This window comes from Corvus hawaiiensis, chromosome 4 (assembly GCF_020740725.1).
Source record: "Corvus hawaiiensis isolate bCorHaw1 chromosome 4, bCorHaw1.pri.cur, whole genome shotgun sequence".
Lineage (NCBI taxonomy): Eukaryota > Metazoa > Chordata > Aves > Passeriformes > Corvidae > Corvus > Corvus hawaiiensis.
In genome coordinates, this window is record NC_063216.1 from 39,929,785 (window position 1) to 39,954,246 (window position 24,462).

Below are 24,462 nucleotides of genomic sequence, written 5' to 3' on the forward strand. Positions count from 1 at the left end.
AAGAGAAAGAAGATTGTTTATTGTTAATGGATAGGATAGGTGAATAATAAAGCAAGAACTTGGGCATTGGCATTCATGTATTTTAGCATTCTGGATGAATTTAGAAGTGCGAAAAATCAGAATGCTTTTGGGATATTCTGCTTTTGTTTACCTCCAATCACTTCTGAGTCAGAAAGTTAAGTAATCTAGTATTGGCAAATGACAACTTAATGCCCCGTTTTGCCTGTGAGGCTACATACTAAACACCCATGCTAGACTTTTCAACCAGAAGATGAACTTACCATTTGTATTGTAACACTCATCACTTTACAAGTGATTAATTATCATCTGGAGTCTGACCTCTGCCCTAGGGAAATGTTTAGACCTGTACTTAACTCTTTTAGATTGATTAATGTACCTAAAGCTTTTTATGTTTCCTTCCAATCAGTACAAATTTCTCATTTAATGTAGTTTAGTTCAGGACTATAGAAATATGGGCTGTTTCCCAGAATTTTCAGGTGTGGTGATGACACTTCAAAACTACTGCAAAATAGTAACCAATCTGCCATCTGTGGCACTAACTTTTACAGCTATAGCTGGTGAGAGGCAAAGACAGTTCAAAACTTACCTGAACTGGACAGGATAGGACCCCAGTCTGATTTAGATTATGTCAATAGCTATCGTGCATAACATGAATTACAGAGGCCTTATCTGATCTATTATAGTAGGCTGTTGAAGCTTCTTCAGAATAAATCATCCAATTGCTTTGTGCTGCCTGATACATCAGTTTGCACCAACTAGTAATAATAACTGGAGAATGTGAATTCAGTACTTAACTAGCTACAAGTCTTGTCTGGCAGATAAAGAAAAATTCCAAGGTAAATCATTCCAAGGTAAATCAAAACCAATGTAACATTATTATTACTGAGAACATCAAAAATTGTGTTAGGTTTTCATATTAGGTTTCCAACCTAAATGATTCTGTGATTCTATGATACTTAATGTTCTGTCATTCTTTTGCACTCTATTGAAATGGTTCTTGCTAAAAGTGTATTTACCACTACTTAAATCTTAAAAACATCTTCTTTGATGTATTAGCTCTCATCAGTCATATTCTTCTCTCTAGAATCTAATTTTTTCTTGATTTCCATGGTCTTATTATCCCAGATCTCCTTTTAGCTTTCTGATCATCACTTCAGTAAGTATTTTAGAGGGATCTTTCTTGATACAGCTGTGATCTGGTAACATGGACTGGGTGCCCAGTAGCAGCTGAAGCACTGCTTGGAGCAAAAGTTCAGGTGCCATTGTTGAATGCAGGGCCAGGTTAGTTTAATCTGAAAGTTTATGAGCTCCAAGACTGCTCTGCCATGCAAGCTACAGCCCAGTTCTTTCATCCTCCTGAAATAAACACTGTGTTTTCTCTGTGCTTCCTCTCATTATCTGTCTTTTGGCAGATGCCTCTAAAAAAGCTTGAGAATTGTTTGGGTGTTTGTTAATCTACTAAGGCAGAACCTACCATGATGACTAGTTGCCTGCCTCTTTTAATTAAATTATAAATTTTTTGAGATGTCATCTTCTCTTTTCCTAACACTGATGCAGTGGAAAGTATGTTTTTGTTATAAATGCAAATACATGATTACAGTTTTTCCTGTCACGTCTTTTCTCTTTCCAGAAGATTTCTCATGTCTTTGTTGTATCAGACAGCTTGGTCAGTATAGCTCAGTTACAAGCCAAGGATTGTGAGAACTGTTTCAATTACCATAATCTCCCAGTCACAAACAGTACGATCTTTGTCATCAGAAAGGAGAGTTATATAAGGTTACTTCTAGACATTGCAGTAATTTCTGGAGTTGTGTAGTTGAAGGGAGACTGTTTTTTTTTTCTGCGCTTAAAACACCGAATTAAAATGCCTCAAATACTGTTTTATCATTTAATACTATGCATTCATTTCTTCACTGGGATACAGACCTATGTTTAGCAGAGTGGTGTAACTGAACAGTAGTGGCTCTGGTGGTTATGCAAAAGACACAAGAATATGTGAGAATGGCCACGTAGTCAAGATGGCAGCATTGCCAGGTTCAGCTCTATCAGCAAACTTAAAGGAAAAGCTGCCAGGCAGCATTAAATGGCAGAGGAGAAAAATCCTCTCCATTTAAGCTCTGCCATCCTGGAGACTGACCAGGATATGTTTTGCTGAGTTCACTCCTAATGTAAGTCAGTGTGTCCCTTGCTTGACTAGGCTAGCCTCCAAAAGACCAGCCACTATTTCTTGTTCCTCTGTGTCGCCAGCCATAAGGGGTTGTTGGGCATCTTATGGGTTGGGTTGGGCTTTTTTTGGTGTATTTTAGTAATGGCTGTGTAAATTAGGAACTAGTGTTAAGAAAAAAAATTTGAGTGAAGGTACCACTACTGTTCAGCTGAACCAGAATCCCACTCGCCATTCAATATGGCTTAAGCCCTCTGGACTGCTCTTCAGAGACACTTTGATCTTTCCCTTGACAATACACAGGTGCTTAAGGAGAAGTCAGGCCACCATGTATTTCTATGGGTCATACGGGTTTTATGTAGTAGATCAGGTCTTTGGAGACCTAGACAAGAACCTTACATTTACTCTTCTCTAGTAGACCCCATTCTTCCAGAGCAGATTTTACCTGCCTCTGGAAAACTTTATTAGTTGATATTTAGATTTAGAAGAAGAAAAGATCAAATATTTTTCTTGGGCATTGTCATCCTGAGGTTGTTTACATAAAGACACAGCTTCATTTTTTCAGATTTTCTGAAAGTAAACCCTATGTTTTTCCTGTGCCATTTTCTCTTGTGCAGAAAGTAAGAAATATTTTAGTTCTAATACAGACTAGCCACTTTGAACTTGTACCTTTTTTCCAAAGAGTGTTTCCTACTAAGACTGAATCTCTCTCTCTGTTGTACACGTACGTGTGTGGTTTGTCTGTACTTCGGGATTTGGATCTCTCAACAGCAGCGTTGTTGCCTAGCAAAGTCTGGTATTACACAAGACTAATATAGTATATTTAATATAGTATGTGTTGGTAAAGCTGATTTTAAATTTAAAATGACAGTGTGCCCTTTTTAGTGATTTAATAATCACTGTTTATACTGATCTGTATCCCTTTTGTTTTCCCCACTCAGATGTTGCAAGAGCAATTGAGTTATTGGAGAAACTGCAGGAATCTGGAGAAGTACCAGTGCACAAGCTACAGTCTCTAAAGAAGGTGCTGCAGAGTGAGTTTTGTACAGCTATCAGAGAGGTATGAATCTGAGATTTTTAGTTATTTCTCAGACTAACATTTCTCACCTGTAGAGAAAAGCATATTTGCCTTTCAGTGCTATGTTCTATAAAGGATGATGGATGTGAAATGTGTCTGTAGCTGCCTGCTACTGTGCAGAATGTTGAAATTACTGAAAAGCAGACAAAGAACAGTTGCATCAGCAAGACATCAATTAGCAATTAGCCTTGCTAAGGAGAAAGGGTGATTAATTAGTACTTCAGCATTCTGCTTGCACTGTTTGAGGGTCTGGGGTAACCTGTACAGCACTGTGCTGAGATATGGGGACATGCCAGGTTGGGTCAGTGCAAGCTTCAATGCCTCTCCTTTGAGCTGAGGCGTGTGATAGGGAAGTGCTGATAAAATCAGAATGCAGTGACAACCAAAAGGGGCAAGACTGAAGTTAGCCGAAGCTGGCAGGAATCTTACCTTTGAAGTCAGTGGTTGGGTCCCAGTGGGCTTTGCTCCTCATGTCAGAAATCCTTGTCATGCTGCCAAGAACTATGATCATGCCACTGCCAGCTGTGGGCCTTCCTAAGCTCTGCCCAACAGTAGATAAATAGTAATTGTTTTATTCGAGTCAAGCTAGAGAAGATGCACCACACTTCTACATGCTTACAAGCAGTATCTTTAAAGCAGTTAACACTTCTGTTAGAAGTTTCTTAGAAGGAAAACATGGTTTAATACAACATTGCATCAGATATTTTACCTACTAAACCAAGGACTCAGCCTGCCAAACAGAAGCAGTTCTAAATGCCCTAACGAAGGCAACATCTTTTTAGTAGAAAATCTGTAAGAACTTCTGTTTCAGTTTATCTGTCTACTGCCTGGAACTAATCCTCCATTGCTGAAATCAATGGGGAATCTAATGTTCCCTCAATGGTAGCAAAATTGAACTCCTGATAACTAGGCAACAGCAGCAGATTGATTGAGTGGACTGCTGAGTGGCTGGAAGGAAAACAGAGATGAACAGACATTAGTTTAATAAGCAAAATGGAACACACTTGTTACTTTATGGAATATATTCTTCAATGTGAGAATCAGAGAGAGGCTTCCACCTAATTAAATGGCAGTTTTCAAGGCTTTTTAAAGGAAATAGTGTTCCCTGACAATAAATAATAAATAGTGTTCCCTGACAATAAATAATGGCATTGTGTACCCTCAAAAGCTTATATTCTGACTAGTCCTTTCATTTAACCAAACTAAATGCTTCTTTATGTAACCACAGAGCATAGAAAAGTTGTAGGATTGCTTGGGGTTTTCTTCAGATAGCAGAGCCTGGTACTCCAGTTGTTAAAGGCAGCTTCGAATCTTTGCAGCATTGTCAGTGAAATCTTAATCTCTGGAAAACAGTTTTAGCAGCAACAAACACAAAATTTAAGAACTATGAAACCAGCTTAGAAAAATGCATTCTCAGTTCAATGCACTGAAAGTAGATTTTGACAAAATCATCTCAGTGGCACAAAAGGATTTTATAGAATATTTTGTGAAGACAACCTGCACGTGACTAGAGCTAGTTACGCAAGAATTGAGTGATGATGAATAAACAGTTCTACCAACTTCATAAACAAAAACATGTATTTCTTATTAAATATATATAACCTATCTTTCTAATATATCACTAGCAGAGAACAAAGTTTCTACACCCAAAAAATCTGTACTGCTAGGTGTGTAAATCTTTTTTTAGAAAAAAATCTTCAAATATAAAAGGCCCAGTTATAAATCTTTTCATTTAGCTAGAGTAGGAGGATTGACATATGTACATTGCAAGTACTTAAGGTTGTTCAACATGTGGCTTCTCTTTTCAGTTGCATTAAGTCCTTGGCAAATATTTAGACTGTAACTCTCTTTTTTTTCTACCAGTTTTTCTACTAGAAGAGCTATTGAAAAACTCAGAAAATAATTGCTTCTAAGAAAACAATTATAAAAGCATGGAATATTTTGGTCACATTACACTGTTAGATATCTCCAAGCACTGTAACAAGGGCTGGGAGGGTATCTGAGCTGTGTCGTGTCATTAATCAGGGATGCCCTTCTTGTGTGTCCTTCATGTACACTGGAGTTTATTGAACGGCACAGATTTTTCTGGGTGTGTTTGAGTGTGAGATAGCTAAGGCTAGACAGAAATTTCTCTACAAATGCTCTCTCCCGTTGTTTATCTTTTCTTATCTTAGTGCAAGATGTGAGAGTGCAGTGACTAGATTTTCATTTATTACCATCTACACAGACTAGAGGAGAAAAGTTGTTGACATTACAAGAGAATGCATGGCAGTCAGTTGGAAATAATGAGAAAAGTGGGAGTGAAGCAGACTGGGTGTGAGCTGTAGGTAGGAGTAATCAAAATGGGATGAGGAGGCCGGCTTTGTGTTAGTATGCAGATTCTGAAAGAGGCTGCTTATTATATATATGCAGATACTCAGATCTGCAGTGTGGTGTGTTCATTCTGTAATGCAAGATCAAGGCTGACTTTTGTAGTCCTATAAACACCATAATGGAGGAACTTTGGAATACTAAAATTTTCTTTTCCAGTCTAAGAAGTTAGGGAAACTTAACTGTCCAGTGTGTTTGGTTGTTAAAATAAGTCCCAGAGAAATTCAACATCAGGCTGAGCCGTAAGTGAAAGGATCAAAGATGACACGTAATCTGCACTAGACTAACTAAATGCGACTTGTCCCTTCTACAAGTAGGAATTCTTTAACTACAGAAACAGGAGGTCACTTTTATGACCCATTAGCCTTTAAAGATATGAGATATGTTATTAGATGACATACATTCCAATCTAATGTGTAGGAATCTATCTAAAGGCTGTAATTAATTGTATTTATGGGAATCTACTTAGTAAATAAAATTTCAAATCCCTACACTAATATTCCATAGAAATAAATCTTTTTAAAAATGACTGAGTGAATGGAATTTAAATAGGAGTACTTCAGCATTTTTCAAGGATGCTATGTTAGGAAATGGTGATTAATGGTTCCCACTTAGCTAAATATAAGTGCCACCAACTGAAATCTTCTGTCTGGCACTAGGCAGGAATATGGATTAGCTCTGAAAATAATAGAAATAATTGAAGTATATAATGGCCTCAGTATTTGCTATTCACCTGAAGACCCTTAGACCAGAAAACAAGTTGACCAAAGTCTGATCACACTAAAGGTCAGTTTGAAAAAAAAAATTTAATTGTGTTTTAAATTACTTATTTTAAAAGGTTCCTAGCCACATGAAGATTAATTAGCCTTCTGTAGCTTTATCATCTGATAAACCTTGCGCAAATCTTGTCCATTAAGTCCTTTACCCTTCTAAATGTTTTTGCTGTTTATTCAAAGCTCTTGCTACGTTATAGTCATATGCTTTCCAGGGGGCTACTGGAGTAAATGAAGGGCTGTGAAAGTGATTGTATAATTGAGCTACTGAGAAGTTATATTCACATGCAACTAAAACTAGACAGCCTAATTGATAAAGTTACTTTAATTGTTATAAGTCAGTAAAAGAAAGTTATAAGAACTGTAAGATACGGTGAATGTCTGGTCTGGCTAGAAACCCTAAAAACCTGTGGGCACAGATGATAGAATAAACAACTGAGCAAAACACATTGGATCATCAGCAAGAAAATGTGGCATGCCTTAGCAGCTTATGTGAATTTAATTTACTGCTAACATCTGATAATTGGTGGTCAAGCACCAGGAGAATAACTTTATGACCCATTTGCTCTTGGTGAGCAAAGTTTTCTTTCAGGTTGATTCCCTGATTTCCATTTCTATGTCTTAAATATGTAATACTCAGGTGTATCTCGCTTTTCTCCTAGCCTGCCTTTGCTACTCAATTTTCTATTTCAAGGTTAAATCTAAAGTTTTTCTGTGTGGATATTATTTGAAATAAGATCTGACTAGGAAATACCTGTGGTGAATCAATGCCAAGATTAGTCGGATAAAAATGTGGTGTGGCAACCAGACACCCGAAAGTAACCATTATTTTATATTTATTATGATTCCCACCAAAATATCCTATCGTCACAGAAAAGCAATTCTGTAGGACTCGGTCACTGACAAAGGAGGAGCAATCAACACAAAGTATTCTAATCTTGTCCATCTTGTATGAAATTAGTCATTGGGAAAGCATGTTATCTTTGAAAATATTTCAGTTCCTACCTCACTAGTTTAAAACATTTTTAAGCTTGCTATAAAATATATACAGAGCATCCTGGACATTTGAAGACCCCTTTTGACTTACAGGCATAAAAATGGGAATGGCAGAACACTGACCCATTTTTATGAGGTCCTGATGCTCCCTAGTTGCTTTAGAGATAATATTTGCTTATGTTGTATAGTATTAAAAACAGTTTCATTATATATTAGGCAGGATAGTTTAATAAGCCTAGTTAGTATATTGGAATGATTTCCCTTAATTAATAATTTTCATTTCCATGCCTTAGCGATCTGAACGCCCAGAATCCCAGTGCTGCTGATGTGCAGTGTGTTTTTATCTGGTCATTTCCTCAAGCTGCCCACTCACACTTTCCATTATTAACCCTGATATATGTCTTTTCAAATATTAAGGGACCAGAAGACAGCTGCTGGGTGGTGAAAACTGAATCTGGTGGTACTGTGCTTATCGCTATACTGTGATGCCATGTGTGACAGCAGAAGGCTGTCTGGAGCCCTTAGATGTTCATTCAACTTCAGATGTCTCAGTGTGGTGGTGTACTCCATTTTTACAGGGCTGTACTGAATATAACAATCTGGGTATTAGCTGGACTCAGGCAAAAATCCTCATTGATTCTTTTATTCAGTGATTAATTTAAGATTTTGATGTAGGAGTCGTTTAAATACCTGTTTTAATTGTGTTTCAAGAATCTTAGAATTTGCTTGTTCAGTTTGCAGTATAATGCTGTTCCTCCACATCCTAGACCTAGTCTCTGAAAGCAGGATTTCATTGTTTTCTGCCTCATGAGCCCTTGCAAAAATGGAGGTGCACCAGGCCAAATTCTCTCAGGTGGCACCAAGGTAAGCCCCAGAGTCCAAATTCTGCCCTGTGTTAATGCTTTATATTTGCTAGAAGCTGCATATTTGTTACAGGAGGAGAAATACAATTCTGGTCAGTCTGTCATTTCCGCAGGGCAAGCCCAGCTTTTGAAGTTTTTAAATTACAAGATGCAAGCTTGGAAAAAAAATGTATTGAGGAGACTTACTGCTATAATTCACAGCACAGAACTGTGATTAAAGCTCAGTAGGAAGCCTGACATCTAAAGATCCCCTACTGTCACATTTGCCCATTCAAACTGAACTGTTGGTCAGATTGAGCAGAAGGGATATGACAGACTTACTAATAAGGCAATTAGTAAACAAAAGGGCAATAGGACAACACATAGAAGTAAAGTGACCGAGATTTATCAGCTCAGAGTTGTAGCTCAGGTCACAAAAACAGTATGGTTGTATTAGCATGATGCCTCATTAGGCTGCCTGGGAAGCAGAGTTCTCCTTAGGCTAATCTGATACCTTGTTATAACTAGTTCTGGTGTTCCTGATAGTTTATTCAGAATCACTGCACCATTAGTTTAGTAATAGGACTCATGCAGTAGCAAATAAGGAATTGTGCAAATTGACCAATTTCATTCCAATTTTAGCATGTTTATGCATCGATTTATTTTTAACTTTTCAATAAAATTTGTATTCCTGGATGCTAGTTGTAAAGTTTTGGTATTTTATCTGTTTTTTTAGATATTCAAGTGGATTGTAATGTCAGTCAAACCAGTTCAGCTTACCTAAATTCTGGGGCTGTGTAGCATTTGCAAGAATCTTCTACCTTTCCATCCCTTTTTCATTTCCAGTGTCCTAGCAATGAAAAGCCACATAAAATAATGATGTAAGTTTACACTAAATGAGTACTTCCATCACTGATAGGGAAGGGCATTACTTAGCTTCACTCAAATACGATGGTATGGCACAGTAGTAACATATTCATGTTTTACAGATTTTGCTTTCTGCCTCCTGGTTGCAGGTACTGTATCCATCATGATGAGTTGAGAGAAGGATTTGTAATGTGTGTTAATTAGATAATAAAAAAATCAGATTTCTAAAGATGAGCTGTCTGCTCTTTGTCTTGCTACCATGCTGGCTAAGGCATTGAGAAGGTTCAGCAGAAAAGCTTAAGTTAGTGGTAAACACAGAACTTTTTTCTTTTTGATTACCCTACTGTGTTAAAATATATGGGCTTTTTTAGGATGAATGTAATCAGAAATCAGTCCAATTTTGAAAAACAATGAAGTTTCAATTGCCACTTTACCGTAATTGATTGAAGCATTACTCTGTTGCTCGCAAGCCCTGGATGGCATGAATGAGAAGTTTTGGAAATTATTACCTTGTAACTCAGCAGATGGCCTTCATTAATGGCAATTATGTGAATTTACCAAGCTGCCCAAGCATTATCTGAGAGAAGGCATTATTTAGTCTCTGTGCAATTACTAAGTCCCTACCACTTTCATGACTTCACTGCAGGAGATTTAAAACAGCTGCTGTTGACACTTTTTTTTAGCTGCCTAGAGCTAAATACATAGATTTCACAGATAGAGTACCTTAGAATCTGGGACCAGACTGTATCACTGGTCTTTAATGGGTGCTTTCTTCCACTGGTTTTGATTAAAGATCAATTTCTAGAGTTGGCTGGTGGCTATATATCTAATCATACTTACATTCTGCTTGTGTAACTGTGCCTTTCACAACAGATAAATACATACTTCAGTGCTTCAGGAGTCCTGCAATTTACAGAATCAAAACAATCACGTATCTTGTTCATGTTACAGTTTATCTGAGTGGTGCTCAGGTGATGTTCTCGTTTTGGCACACAGCTGCAGTTGCATGTGCTACAGAAGGTGACTCCAGTGGAACATGTGTGGTGCATCTCATCATCTTTTTCATTTGCTCACATTATCATTTTAGTTTATTGTTGCAGTATCCTATTTGATTACATAAAACTCTTCAGAATAAACAGAATAGCCTCCACTGCAGTTCATCTCAAGACTGCTTCTTCCTCTTGAGAGAAATCAGCAGCAAGGTTAACTACCGAGTAATATTAGTAAGTGACAGGTTGTTGGAAGCCACTGCACTATTCTTTTTGCCTTGATGGAGCCTCAGTATCCCTCTGCTGCCACTTAACTGTTGTCACTGATGAGACTCCTGAGAAATGCTGCTCAATCTCCATTTTTTAATTGTGCCTTCAGAAAAGAAAAGAAATTATAAACTGTTTTAAAACTCTATTTTAGCTATATTTTTTTGGCATTTAAAACAAGAAGTATCAGTAGTTTCCTTCCTTCTCCCTTCCTTCTCAGCTTGATAGGAACATTTGAGATGAGCTTGAATGATGATGTCATGTTTCATCCAGGTGCTCATTTTGGCAAGGTTTTGACAAATCTGTTAGATTTTGGAATGTGGCTGTTGCATATGTCAGCCTCAACAGCGTATACAGACTTACTGATAAAGTGGAGGAAATTAGTGTTTATTAATGCTTGGTGTGTTTTTGAACTGGCAGTGAGGTCTAACAGAGAGTTTGAAATTACAAGCTGTGAGTTCCGAGTGGTCTTACAGGAGTTAACTCATCACACATGTTGGTATTTCTTTTTATCCCAGTATATTGCAGTAGAAGCAGCAAAAGAGACTTTTAGGACTGTATTTTGCTAAGGTTTAGTGATTGCAAAGGATGCAATTTCTACACCTGTAACACTGTTTTAAGATGCCAGATCATAGTTCCCATTGACTTAGAGCAGAATATAGAACAGTGTGTAAGAGATATGAAATAAACTAAATGATCCAATTCTATTTTTCTTGTTCCTCATGTAAGTAGTTTTTACTTGCAAATAAAAGTCTATTTTTCCTTATTCTTAAAAAGGTGTGATGTAAATTCCTATTGACTTCAGGGTGTCAGTGATGACTCCAGACAGAATTGAGACTGTAAGGGAAGAGGGGGCACACAAAGGTCTTGTGTGTCCTAACAGCAACACCAGGCGTGTTTCAGTCGACTCACCCGATATGTGCAGAGGATGTGACAGTGTGCATTTTTGGATACATCTGCTACATTCTTCTGCTTGCACATAAGGGAGGAAGGAGATTCTGGCCCCAGCCTGTAACCCCTGTTGGGTTATTTCTTGGACAGATGCAGCATCATATGGCAAGAGCTCAGGGACCAAAACTTGGGTCAGCTTTCCAACACCACCACAGATACTGTCAGAGCAGAGTGCACATCTCCGTTTTCCACACAAAAAAAAAAGGAAAAAATTCCATTTTAGCTTGAGCCTTCATAAAGTATTTCACCCTAAATTAAAATATTATACCTTTGCAGTGATTATACTTAATTTATTTTTAGAAATGTCTCAGACCCGTGCTGTTTTTTCCTACTGCCTAAGGACAGCTTAATAATGCATCAATATTCAGATCAGTTTTTTCACTTTGGTGGAACTGACCTAGTTTCCTCCGTAACCCCCATCCCCCAAAGAAGGAAACATTCAAATAAAATATCCTTAATGAAAATGCTAAAGCCAACATGCATGATATTTCTTCCACATGGTCTAAAATTAAAACTGTCTCGTCTCCTCAAGTTGTTAAACAAGACTTAGTTTCATTTGCAAGTTTGAGCTTTTTAATGGGTTAGCATCCCTATAGAATCATGTGGCAAGATCCATGAAGTGTTATTTCATGGAAGGGGATTGTTGCAACAATTGTGAAAATGATGTAACGTTTGGTTTTGAGAATAGACACCACCAGTGGTTTTCCCAAAGCAAACATGTAACTGCTCAAAGTAATGAGAGCTTATCATGTAAAAATATTCAGAATACCAGCAACCTTGAATGACCACATTCTGTCTGATATAAATAGCTCAGTAATACAGACTAGTTGTCACAAAGCAGCTTTTTCAAATTCAGTTGTCGAAATTCAGTAGCTGCAGGCAACAACTTCTATAATACAGACGTGTTGGTGCTTCCAGTAAGAACAATAATGTATCACACGCCTTCCTCTCAAAGGTACTTTTCAGCCATTTCAACCTCCCCATACTCACAGGTATCTATCAACTTGTCCTGTTGACATTGATGAAAGAACTTTCATCAGCTTGCACTCAAGGGCAGACTGAAGAATTATGTACAGTATACACACCATGAGCATGGGTGTAAGATGGCCTAATTCTGCTTCTGTTGGGATTACTCAAACACCTGTCATAGTCCTATAACAAAATGGGCTTTTGTGATTCATTTGCTCAAACAATCTTGTTTAAGAAGAATCTAAGTTTATTGTAAGCTTGAAGTTGTGGTGTGTGTACATGGCATCCATGGTGTTCTTCCATGACCAGTGGTTTTGTGGGGTTCTGTCCCTCAAAAGCACTGCTGTTTAGACAGTCTTCTCAAATTCTCTTGCTTTTCAGTCATTCAGAACAGTCTCTTCCCCAATTTTTTTAATTAACTACCAAAGAGAGAAGTAGCTATAACATAATGAAAAAGCAATGTTAATATTTTTGAGTCAACTTGATTGATAGAAAAGAAAATCAGCCTGCTTTGAACTACCCTATGGACCTACTGTCTTCTAGACTATGGTGTATGACAGTGTTTAGTACAGTATCTTAACTAGAGGCTATAGCTCTGGTGGAGAAAACATGCTCTTAAAGATGTAGATGTGCTTTCCCAAGCATGCTTATCACATGAGATATTTTTTAAAAAGCGGAACACAGGCACAAAACCAGAAATTTCATCTGATATTCAAGAGATACAAAACTAAACACCCTGTTACTAGATATTTTCCACTTCCATTGAGCTACCCCAGGTTTATGGCTGAATGGAAGTGCTCCACTGCTTTGGTTTTGAGCTTGAGTAAGATTTCAGATGTAAAGAGTCATTATGAAAGAGGAATTATGAAAGAGGAAATGTGGTTGGGTCAGCTGCATACCTCCATGCTGCTAATAGACACACTTCTGGTTGTGTTTGATTTGTTTTCTTTTTTTATGTCCTCGTCTGTTCAGGTGTCATCTTAGGTGGATAATTAGATCTGTTTGTAAGTAATTTTGTAGAAAAGAAAATGCTGTTTGAAATATCAGAAAACCTACCATAAAGGGCAGAGATTCTGAAAACTCTTGACTTCTGAAAAGTCTGTTGTTCAAGCAAAAATGGTGATTGGTGTAAGAAATTACCAGGTATGATTCCATGGTTTATGTTGTACAAGAGGTTAAGGGTTACCAGAGTCCATCCTGATCTTTGTAGCATTTAAGATGTCCTTGCTCACTGATCTGTTCAAGCATGATCTGAATTGAGTGCTGAAGCACAGCTCAAGGGGAGTCTGTCCAGGCACACAAACCAATGCATTCCTTTCCACAGACATAAATATGTTGGATTAAGAATGGAAAATAATAGGCAAGGAAGAATGGCAAACAGAATGTGAAAGAGTCAAAAATTATGAAAACAAAGTAGAGTGGGAGAGGCACAATTGATTTGTGCTGCAGGTGGCAGTTTGGTCTCAGAAACAAGGGATTCACAGGCACAGTGGAGAGGTCTGCAGCTTTCCAGTGCACCTCTGGTCTGTAACTTCTCCCAGTCACAAGATTGGACATTCTCCTGGCCTGCCCCAAGCACTGGTTCATGTACACCAAGTGAAATGAAGTGTGGGTTCCAGATCAGAAGGAGACTGAAGTCCTGAGAGTCAGCTCCATATTTTGAGAGGGAGAAGAGAGTCCAGCAACTATGCTGAATAAAGCATCTTCTGCTCTTCTCACCATGGTAGAAGACTTATTAAGATACTTCTTTTTGCTTGGCATTTTAGAAGGGAAGAATATTTATCATCCTCTCCAACATACGAAGGCAATTAGGAAGACAGGGATTCAGCTGGTTGACAGCAGATGCATAGTACTGAGGTGTAAGTAAATAACAATCTCTCTTTTGTAGCTTAGCGTCAGTTCTGCAAGGATGCGCACATATATACACTGTTCCATTGACGTGAGTACAGAAGCACAGTGAAGCCAATTATGTCCTCCTTGCTCTGGTTATTCTCATGCTAACTCTCCTCTCTGTACTGTCTGTCAGGCTCTTGTCTTCCCTTCCTTGAAAGTCTTCTTCCAAAAATAGATACACAGTTCTTTTCTACACTTGAAGCAGCAAAAAATACAGCAAATGAGCTAAAGGAGCGAAGCCCAGATGATGCCAATATACGTTTTAAACAAATATTTATCCGTCTTTTTGTAGGTTTTTTTTTTCATTTCACCCTTTTGCCTGCTTACCTGTGATTTACCTAAGTCACTTACTTAGGTTGTGACTTCTTGAAGGAAGCATTTTATGTCTTTTTATTATCATCATACTGCAGGCACTGTGGAAACACATCTGATTGCTACTATTTGCATATATTATCCCATACAATAAGAAACCCCTAACATTTTCAAAAAAGGTAACTTCCTCACTTAGAAATTTCAGAAAACTTTATTTGGGCTTGCTACATCACAGGTCTGAATTGCAATGTACTCTGTCTTGGATTGTGTTTGTGGGGGTTTTTGAGTACTAATTCATTGCTGTAAAATGACTTGTGCCTCATACCTGTTCCCTTTTGGTGTTCGGATCAGCTTGTCCTAAATTTGAGCATCGTTATTGTAGGTACAGTTGTACTTAGAATTACATATTTCATCAGGGGATGAATCATTAAATACCTCTTACAGAAGTTAATACAATAAAACTGTTTAATTAAATTCTATCTTTGAGAATTCATCAGAAAAGATGCTGTATCATTCAGGTTGTAAACAGAATACTGCTTCTAGACACCTTTACAAAACAGGCTGCTAAGTGCACTGTTTCTCCTGGACCTTCTACAGCTTTGTGTTGACATAAATAGCCCAGCCCTAAATAACTTGCTGCTTTGTTATGAGTCCATATGGAGTAATTTTTGATAAGAAGCCAGCTCCTAAAGTACCTCTAAGGCTGTTCCACTTCCTGCGCTCCAATAATCCTAAGCCAGCTGCTTGGCCTCCCAGCTGAATGCGTGGGGATGAGAACCATCATCATAACAATAATACCTGTTGCATCTGACTCACTGCAGCTCCTGCTGGGAGAGGTAATAAAATGTGCGTTTCTCTGTGCCTGCGAGAGCTGCCACAGTACACGGAGGATTCGCTTCCAAGTTCAAATTTTCTAGTTGTAATTTACCTCCCTCCCTCTTTTTGTAATCTTTGAGTAGTATAGGAGAATAACTTTAGGTTATGTCTGAGGAGACTACCTGCAGAAGCTGAAATAAGTCTGAGATCTATATTCGTGCTTTCAGGAGTATTGCTTGGTGGGAGCGTTGTGTTCTGTGCTCCACAGGAAGGAGAAAACAAATCCAAGTACATCTTGCTCCACAGCACAAATGAGATCTGTGTGAACAAACCCCTGTCTGCAGCACGCCTTTACCTATGAACATTCAGCACACAGACACTCACAGTTTTGGTAGAAATCGCTGGAGGGGAGAAATGATCTGAAACATCACCGTTTACCCTTCAGCTGTAGCTTTGTGTCTTGAAACATTGACAATTCATCTGTAATTTAATCTCTATTATTAATGAATTATGGAAGCTCTTTTCCCTATGCACTAGACCATCAGATTGTGTGTAGAGTCTGTCAGTAAATAGTATTTCTAAACACCCATGTAGTCTTACAGACACTCAGAAAAGAAATAGCTGTGCATACAAAAATAGATATGCTCTTTTTCAAGTTAGTAACATATAGTAACCATCTAGATTAGATACTGTACTGGGCAACTGGCTCTAGGTGGCCCTGCTTGAGCAAGGCAGTTGGATGAGATGACCTCCAGAGTCACTTCCATCCTCAACTCCGTGATTCTGTGACATGTTAATTTTCATTCTTCAGCTCAATCATACTGTACAGTGATGTCTTTGAAAATGATTCATCTGTCATAGTCAACAAAGGTCACTGTTTTAAAAGACTTTTAGTAAACATCCTAAAGGGGTGATTTTAAAATGCTTGAAATTAAAATCTGTGCCTCAGTCTTTTTCTATACTGACTGATATTTTGTTTAAGTAAAGAAATCTACAGTAGATCTTATACAGGCGTCTTAAGGATGACATCATTAGATTCAGGAGAATTGCTATATGTTAAAAATATAATCAGATGTACAGATAATAGTAGGAATTGAAAGAAAATACTTCATAAATCCATTTCAATTATTTGTCACATACAGTGGATTGAACGAGAAGCTATATTCCAAACCAGGAGGATTTAAATGCCACCTTACTCAGTTTGAGAACAAAGAGATTTTCAGTTTATGTGTTCTCTACGTAGAAGAGGGAGCAGAATGGATTTGTTGTGCTAAAATCATGGCTAAGGTGGTGCTGAGAACAGCATAGATAAAGGGCTTAGTGTGGCTATAGGAAAACAGACAGCGTTTGTTCATGGACTTCAGTGCATTGCAAAAATGAGCCCTGATTAGATCTGAACCCTACAAAGAGTTTAAGTGGCTTGGTGGAACAGGTACAGTTAATCTGTGTTTGGTTGTTAAACTGACTTAGTAATAAGAAGGTTATGTGGGTGTATATGTTTTATCATTCTTAAACTCAAGTTACATTAATCATTATGTAACAGTCAAATAGGATAATCAGATTTACAAATGCCTCGAGCAAATATTCAAGACCAGTTGCATCTCTTGCTTATAGAGAGTGAGATCTGACATGCAGGACTCTTTGTTTGTAAGAACTGTGCTATAGATACCACAATCACTGATAACTCTTTGCAGAACATTTTAAATCTGTTAGCATTGAGAATTTACAGATTAACCCAAGGATTATATGACACTATTGATCATGTTTTTCCACAAGTTTTTGAGCTGCTGGATTATTTTTTTGCTTACTAATTTAATCATACACTCGTGAGTCTGTTCTTTTACCAGTATAGAAGTTAGTTACCAGGATACTGGATATTAGAAAGTCTACCAGCTAGATACTGGTAGGATGCAATCAACAGGAAATTATACAACTTCAAACCTAGCAAACAATGACATGAATGTATCATTATCAGATCACCTTTGTGATAATCGACCTTAGTCATGAATATTTTAAAGAACTTTTTAGTAACTGTTCCTCTATATGAAATACTGTGACCTCTTTTTGAAACAATTTAATGTCATAAGAGTTCAATATTCAAATATATGCTTTTAGACATTTTAGCAAGCCACAGCATTTAAAGCTGTGCAAGCAAAAACAATATGTAGAATCTGCTGTCATATTTTAAGATGGAGGGAAACCTGAAGAAAATACAGCATTATCAGTGGTTCAGTACGCTGTGGGTTTTAAAGAAACAAGTATGTAATGATTCATTACTGCAATTACACAGTATTCTTCTTATATAATGTAGTAGTTCTTCTTATGTAATAATGTGTCCTACAACATAATACAATAAACACTGAACTGATCTGTGCAGTATAATGCTGAGTATGTAGACTCAACCCATTTTTATGATGATATCATCCAGTACTAAAACATAAGAAACCAGAGATCCTTTAGAGACTATAAAAGACCTTTATTTTCCCAAATGTTTAAAAATAAGGGCAAAATCCTGGTTTCTGCTGTGGTCAATGTCCATGTTACCAATGGAAGCAAGATTTCATTTCAAATCATGGGAGATTTTCAGCATGCTCCCCTTGTCGCAGTTTTTCTTAACTCCCCCAGGTTCTTACGAATTCAGTTCTAGAATGACGTGTGTGCTGACAATAGTCAAGACAAAGAATCTTTTGCTGTATTGTGGAAGTGTTTGTCATATTTTAGATCTCTGAAATGGATCGTATTTTTTACCTCCTTTCTTTTTTTGCCTTTTCCTTTTATATGATACCCCAAGAAAAAAGGTTTGGCGATCAGTCACCCCCAAACATTTTGCTGCTTAAGAGTGCTTGATTAACACTATATCTGTCCACTGAAGTCAGAAATGCGCCACAAATCTTAATTCTGTTTAGATGTTTGCAGCACATGCTTGTCAGTGTGTTAAGTTTTATATTAACAGGCTCAGTGGGGAAAGATTCATCATTATGGTACTGCATGGACAGTGGGATGGAAAACTTCTGTCTATCAATGGGACAAGCTATTGTAGGTTACTTAAGTACTTCTCTGCCAAAGTAACATTTACATTACCAAAGAGGAAAGTTCTGCTAAAGCATCAGCAAATGAGTAAAAGGTAAATATATTTTTGAAAGTACATTTGAGTCTGCGCTCTTCAAGGAACATAAGGAGATTGCTGTAAAAACTAACATACTTTACCAACAAAGGTTCTCTCTGAGGAGTGCAGCCTGAGACATAAAACACATGAAACGACAAAATTTCTGATGAATTAGGTCAAGAAAATGCCCACAGTAAATCAGTGGCATATAGGAACTTATTTTTTAAGTTTGGTGGTTTTATAAGAAAGTTAAATAAAATGTTTGGTTTGTTTGCATTCACCTTTGTCTTTCAAAACACTTTCTGTATGTTATGTATAAATACTTTTATTTTTTAAGTTTGCTTTCAAAATAACTGGCTAGCATCAAGGCTTTGGTTGTTATTTTTCCTCTAAGAGTGTGATAAATCTAGAGAACAAAGGCAGTGTTAAGACAAAGCCTTTTCCTTTCTCTTTACTGGAGATGTTTAAAAGGGAGAGTTAAGGACCCGGGAAAATGGGCCAAAAGTGTATACCAGAAAAAAATGACAGAAAGTTATATATATAGGCAGTGTTAATTTTATGTAATTTATGCATATGTACAATTCCTTTTTAAAGGATAATCTTAGCCACTGACCATGTTTGACCTGACCTAACCTCTTTTCACTACTCCTGGTTATGGTTGATAGAAGGTAGCACTGGGACCTTTCTTCAGAACTATTTTCACTTCGATTCTTCAGCTGAGCAGCATTCTTTTTCTTCTGCTGTATGCTGAGCAACTTACGTATTTTTTTAACATCAGTTTCCTAAGTCTTTTAGTTCAAGAAAGTTCAGAGACCAAAGAAGCCTTTGTTGGAGGCTGAGACACCTCTCAGGCCAGTTCAGATCATTTGCATTCAAGTCAGTTGCCTGGAGACACAAATTTTTGCTAACATACAACTTAACTGTTCTGGTTTTAGGAAACTACTTGCTAGAGAATGGAAGGGAGTTGTCTTGGAGGATACAAAGTTAAGTTTGGAAAGTATAATGAGAAAAACAGATTGACGCTCTCTGTTAGCCTGGGCATGCTCAAGTTTAGCAGACACTTGGCTATGTGATTGCATGAATACAGCATTAATGAAAGTTAGTTCTCTGACAGAAGGGAACTCTCCTTTCTGGGTTAGTATAAAGTCCTTGTTTTGCTTCTATAATTAATTTCATTTTATTTTCATGAACATTTTAGGTGTATCAATACATGCATGAAACCATAACTGTTAATGGCTGCCCCGAATTCCGAGCCAGGGCCACTGCAAAGGTAGGATACGTGCAGCTGTTGAAATACGTGTTACCAAAGTGATCTAGTAATTGACTGTGCGCGTGTGTGTTTCAGGTATTCGTGTGTACACTGTAAGAAAATTTAGACATCAGTGGCAGCCCAGAGTCTAGAACCAGTGCTACTTCCCAGGTAACAATCATAATGGAAAATTTCAACCTTTATGCTGCTTCTGTAGCTTAAGAAAAGAGAATGATTTTATGGAATATGATGCTTTTTGAAAAGTTGCTTTGCAAAAGCAAATATACTGGTTCTTCTGTAGCAGTCTGCCTGCAACAACCAATATTTTAATGGACTGTTTTCCCATACATCTCATCCAGAGAGGACACAATTACTTGGGAGATAGAAACTAAACAGTCAAAATTCCCCTTTTAAGTAATGGGAGCTGTAGGTGCTGAGAGAGTGGTGAGGATGAACAGTGACAGAAATAGCCTGATCAACATTTTATTGACTCCACAGCCAAATGTAAGCCTGGGGTTTTTTCTGATACATTACCTGTTCTATTAAAATGTATTCTCTCTTTGTCCATGTGGTCCTGCCTTTCTTATATCCTAAGACAATGACAGCTACGTTACTGCTGCTACTGAAATGATAAGGGAATTCACACAACCATGAAAGAACCCATTCTTTGTGCCAGTATGAAATATGCTCTGTATTTTCATAACATGCACAAAGATAGATGCTTCCCAACAAGGGTGTCCACCATAGCTTTCTTTTTCCCATTACTGTTTTGTACAAAACACTGTCTTTTATGTGGTGTAGCAGGTACTATGCAAAGTAACTTGCAAAAGCCATAGATCTTCTTTCGAGATATTTCTTTATGATCCCATTCCTGTGAACATAAACTCCCTGAAGTCCTAGTGGAACTAAGATCTCTTACCATTAAGTATTTATGTTCAGAGACTTTAATTTAAAGCTGTATCCGAAGAGGAAGGTTGGGAGTGTGTTACAAAATGATTTAAGAGTATTTTAGAGAAGTAAGCTCTATAAGAGCAGCAAATAACCTAATATACTCTAAATTGCAGTGTATTTTCCATATTAAATAGGACTTTCTTTTCTGTAGGCTGTACTTCTGATTTTAACCTTCTGATTAAAAGCTAATGGTCAATGTAAATTTGTAAGGTCTTTGGTTCTATATAGAGAAATGTGTATATGAAATCCTGATTGTTTACACTGCACATAAACATAGAAATTATTGCTATGTTATTTAGTAAATGGGGAGAAGTCTGATTAGTGTTTCCCATTCTCATTTCTTATTCATATAGAACAGCAGGTTACAGAGCAATGTTTCAATATCGCAATATTTCCTGGTTATTTCTGGGCTGTCTGTATTTCATTCTCCTAGTGCATTCATGTCTGACATAAAATGTATGCATGATGACAAGTTCTGCATGTGCAAAAACATGTAATTGAGAATGAACCATTATGTCACATCACCCACTAGCTTCTATTGAGCATAAGTGTTATAGGATGCTCAAAAATATTAGTGTAATGCAAAATTGTCCAAGCAGTTTGAACTACAAACACATGTTAAAAACTATAAAATATTTTCTTAATGTTTATTTAATGCTTTATTAAGACCGATAATTAAGAAAATGCTTGTAGTGAAAAATCAAGGATAAATGTAATCTTTTCCTGGATGCAAGCTTTACAGTATGTTACTTTTTTTTTTCTCTCCCATGGAATAAGCGTAACAATCTAGATTTTTCTAATTGATTTATATATCTGTTGTTGTCTTAAGATTTAATTTTTCAGTAAAAGTTTCGACAGAATTCTATAATAAAACCTCCTATTCCTGTTCCAGAAGTTATTTCACAAAGTTTATAAATTAAGCTTTTTAATTTAAGAATATATTTTGAGGATTTAAAATAAATAATTCCATAACTCCAAAAGCAAAGCAGAGAGTTAACAATTCAGTTCATCCATTTTATTTCAACTAGGAACACATTAGAGATCCCATTATCTTATCCCACAGGAATAAATTTTCTCCCTGTGAAAAGGCAAAGGAGAAATGTAGTAATGATCATAATGGTGCACCACCACAGAGGTGGCTTTCTGGTGCCTACTTCTGGCTCTGCTGGTAACTTCCTGTATTATCTTTGACAAGTCACCTAAATTCTCTGTTCCTCTGTTTATTCCTTTATTTGAAAAACATTGGCATAGAACTTGATGTTTTTAAAATATTTTCAGATAATCAGAAAAAGTCAGAGTAAGATACAGAAATGTTTTCACAGGAAGGAGTTCTTCCTGCGAATGAACAACAAAGTGTCTATCACTGTTCCCCCTAAATAGCCAAATCAATCTTTTTTTTCTTCCAGGCAACAGTTGCTGCATTTGCTGCAAGCGAAGGCCATTCACACCCGCGAGTGGTGGAGCTGCCAAAGACTGAGGAAGGCCTGGGCTTTAATGTCATGGGAGGAAAGGAACAAAATTCACCTATTTATATTTCTCGCATCATTCCTGGAGGAGTGGCAGAAAGACATGGTGGGCTCAAACGTGGGGACCAGCTGCTTTCAGTTAATGGAGTGGTACGTGCAAATTTGATAGAGCTTTCATTTTCATCTGGATTTTCATTTTTCACAGCTGTTCTAATGCCACGATTTAAATGCAGCCACACGAAACAAAAAGAATGAGCTCAGTGAGAGACCTTCAGTGTGCGTTTGTGGTGCAGTGAGGCAGAGCTCCAACAACAACTTTGTGCCATTACAATTTCTATCGTACTGGAGAGTGCTTGAAGAGCTTAATTTCAAATCCTTACCACCTAATTTATGAGGAACCTATGTCCTTAATTGATAATTCTGTAAGTTCCGCTTGTAGTAAAAGCTTAATAACAGACTGTCGTTCTTTCATTTCATAGCCTTCGAGGCACACAGCCCTTTCCAAGCACGGTGATGCCACAGTGGCACTTGTGTAGTCTTGTGACCTTCAGAGCCTTTGAACACATAAAATTGAAAGAAATTTGGTAAGCACATTTGGTGCTGATTTGCAGTGGGGGGCACATTCTAGATTTCTTTTAGTGATATTCATCCAGCTGTGATATCTTTGTCGGAGAAATCAGCTGTACAAATGTTCGCATACAGAGAGCATGTATGCTGGGTAAAAAGGTACACTTTTTACATGGTCATTTTTCATGTAAGTCAAGGTGGAGTATTTTGCAGTAATTTCACTGTGGATGTCAATATGGAGGTAAAAAAAAGGGCTGTTGGAATAGAAGACATACAAGGTTCTGACTCCATGATATGGGTCAAATTCTGCCTTTCATTTTGCTTTGTGTCTTCTTTTACAAAGAAAAGTAAAGTACTGAAAAGGTAAGGATAGTCGTTTATATAACCCTACACTTCCCTTTATGAACATGTAGTCCTTTTCCATGCAAACCTCCGTCTGACCCTGTATTTAAATACATCAAAGGCACATAGTAACAGTTTCTGAGTCCAGTCAGGAATCTAAGACTTTACAACTTAAATTTCTTCTTCTTTGCAAGCCTATAAAAAATTAAAATGATTTATGTTTTCATCTTTTTCTGTCAACACTAGCTATTCCCTTTCTCTTGTAACAAAGTATTTCTGTAACACTTCAGACAGACTTTTTCCACTTCTTGTATTAACTATCATGTTCTCAAAAGAGAAATACTAGTTCTGGAAACTTGTACACAATGAAGAAGAAAAGAAAAACCCACTGAAAAGATTATTTAGTCTCAAAGAAAAACAAACTGAATATTTAAGGAAGTTTATTACTTGAACTTCACTGATTGAAAGTCGATCAAAAAATTTTGTTGTTGTTTCTTTCAACAGGTGATTAAAAAGGCAGACAAAAATAGTTTTAATTCACTAATTGATGGATGATTCTTGAAAAATCCTTTTACTGTCAACAGCATCTAGGCAAATACCAGAGAGGAAAGTGGCGAACCTTCAGATGTCAAGATATATTGTATTTGACCCTCTTGTCACCTCTGTTTTATGATTCTCCATTCAAAAATTTGATGCATGTGCTCTAGAATATATATTTAGGTAATGCAGCAAAAAAACACAGTACAAAATTTCCAATTACATGTGGACGCATGAGAAAGTTTAGAGATGCAAGAGAAATGGTTTTGTATTCAGAGTCTAAATAACAGAATTTAAAATTTGAATTCAAGTGCATACTTGAAATAATCACAGAATCATAGCAGGGTTTGGGTTGAAAGGGACCTTAAAGGTGATCTTGTTTCAACCCCCCCAGCATGGTTAGGAGCACCTTGCGCTAGAGCAGGTTGCTCAGAACCCCATCCAACCTAACTTTGAACACTTCCAGGGATGGGACATGCACAAATTCTCTGGCAACCTGTTCCAGGGCCTCACCACCCTCACAGTAATGAGCAACTGTTCATAAACCAGTCTTGGGCGGAATTAATCCCATACAATATAATTTGTAAAAAGGCAAAAATTACAGATGTGATTATTTGTTGCGATAAGGAGCAGCGCAGATTCCCCAGGCAGGTGCAAAGGAGAGCCTTTATTGCAAAAACTCACCCTTTTTAAGCAGTTAGCCATTTATCAGTTTACATAGTTTTAAGGGATAACAAATATGATTCAACCAACCACCATACACAATGTAAACACATGATGGTTATATAACATGTTTTTCTACCTTAATTGAACTGTGTCTCTTTCCCACAGTCCTTTTCTACTTAGCCAAAGTAACAGGCCTGAGCCATGATTTTACAAATGCAACAAGGCCTTCATTTTATAAGGTTTTACCTATATGCAACAGTTATTTGCAGA

The 24,462-nt window shown here is 37.2% G+C and overlaps 1 protein-coding gene across 2 annotated transcripts in view; it reads left to right on the forward strand.

Moving 5' to 3' along the window:
• Positions 1–24,462, forward strand: part of LIN7A (lin-7 homolog A, crumbs cell polarity complex component) — a 48,149-nt gene that overhangs the window by 16,208 nt on the left and 7,479 nt on the right. For both annotated transcript variants that reach the window (XM_048300712.1, XM_048300711.1), the window contains exons 2-4: positions 3,127–3,245; positions 19,613–19,684; positions 22,021–22,230. In XM_048300712.1, coding sequence (XP_048156669.1) covers positions 3,127–3,245; positions 19,613–19,684; positions 22,021–22,230 — 401 coding nt within the window. The remainder of the gene's footprint in view (positions 1–3,126; positions 3,246–19,612; positions 19,685–22,020; positions 22,231–24,462) is intronic.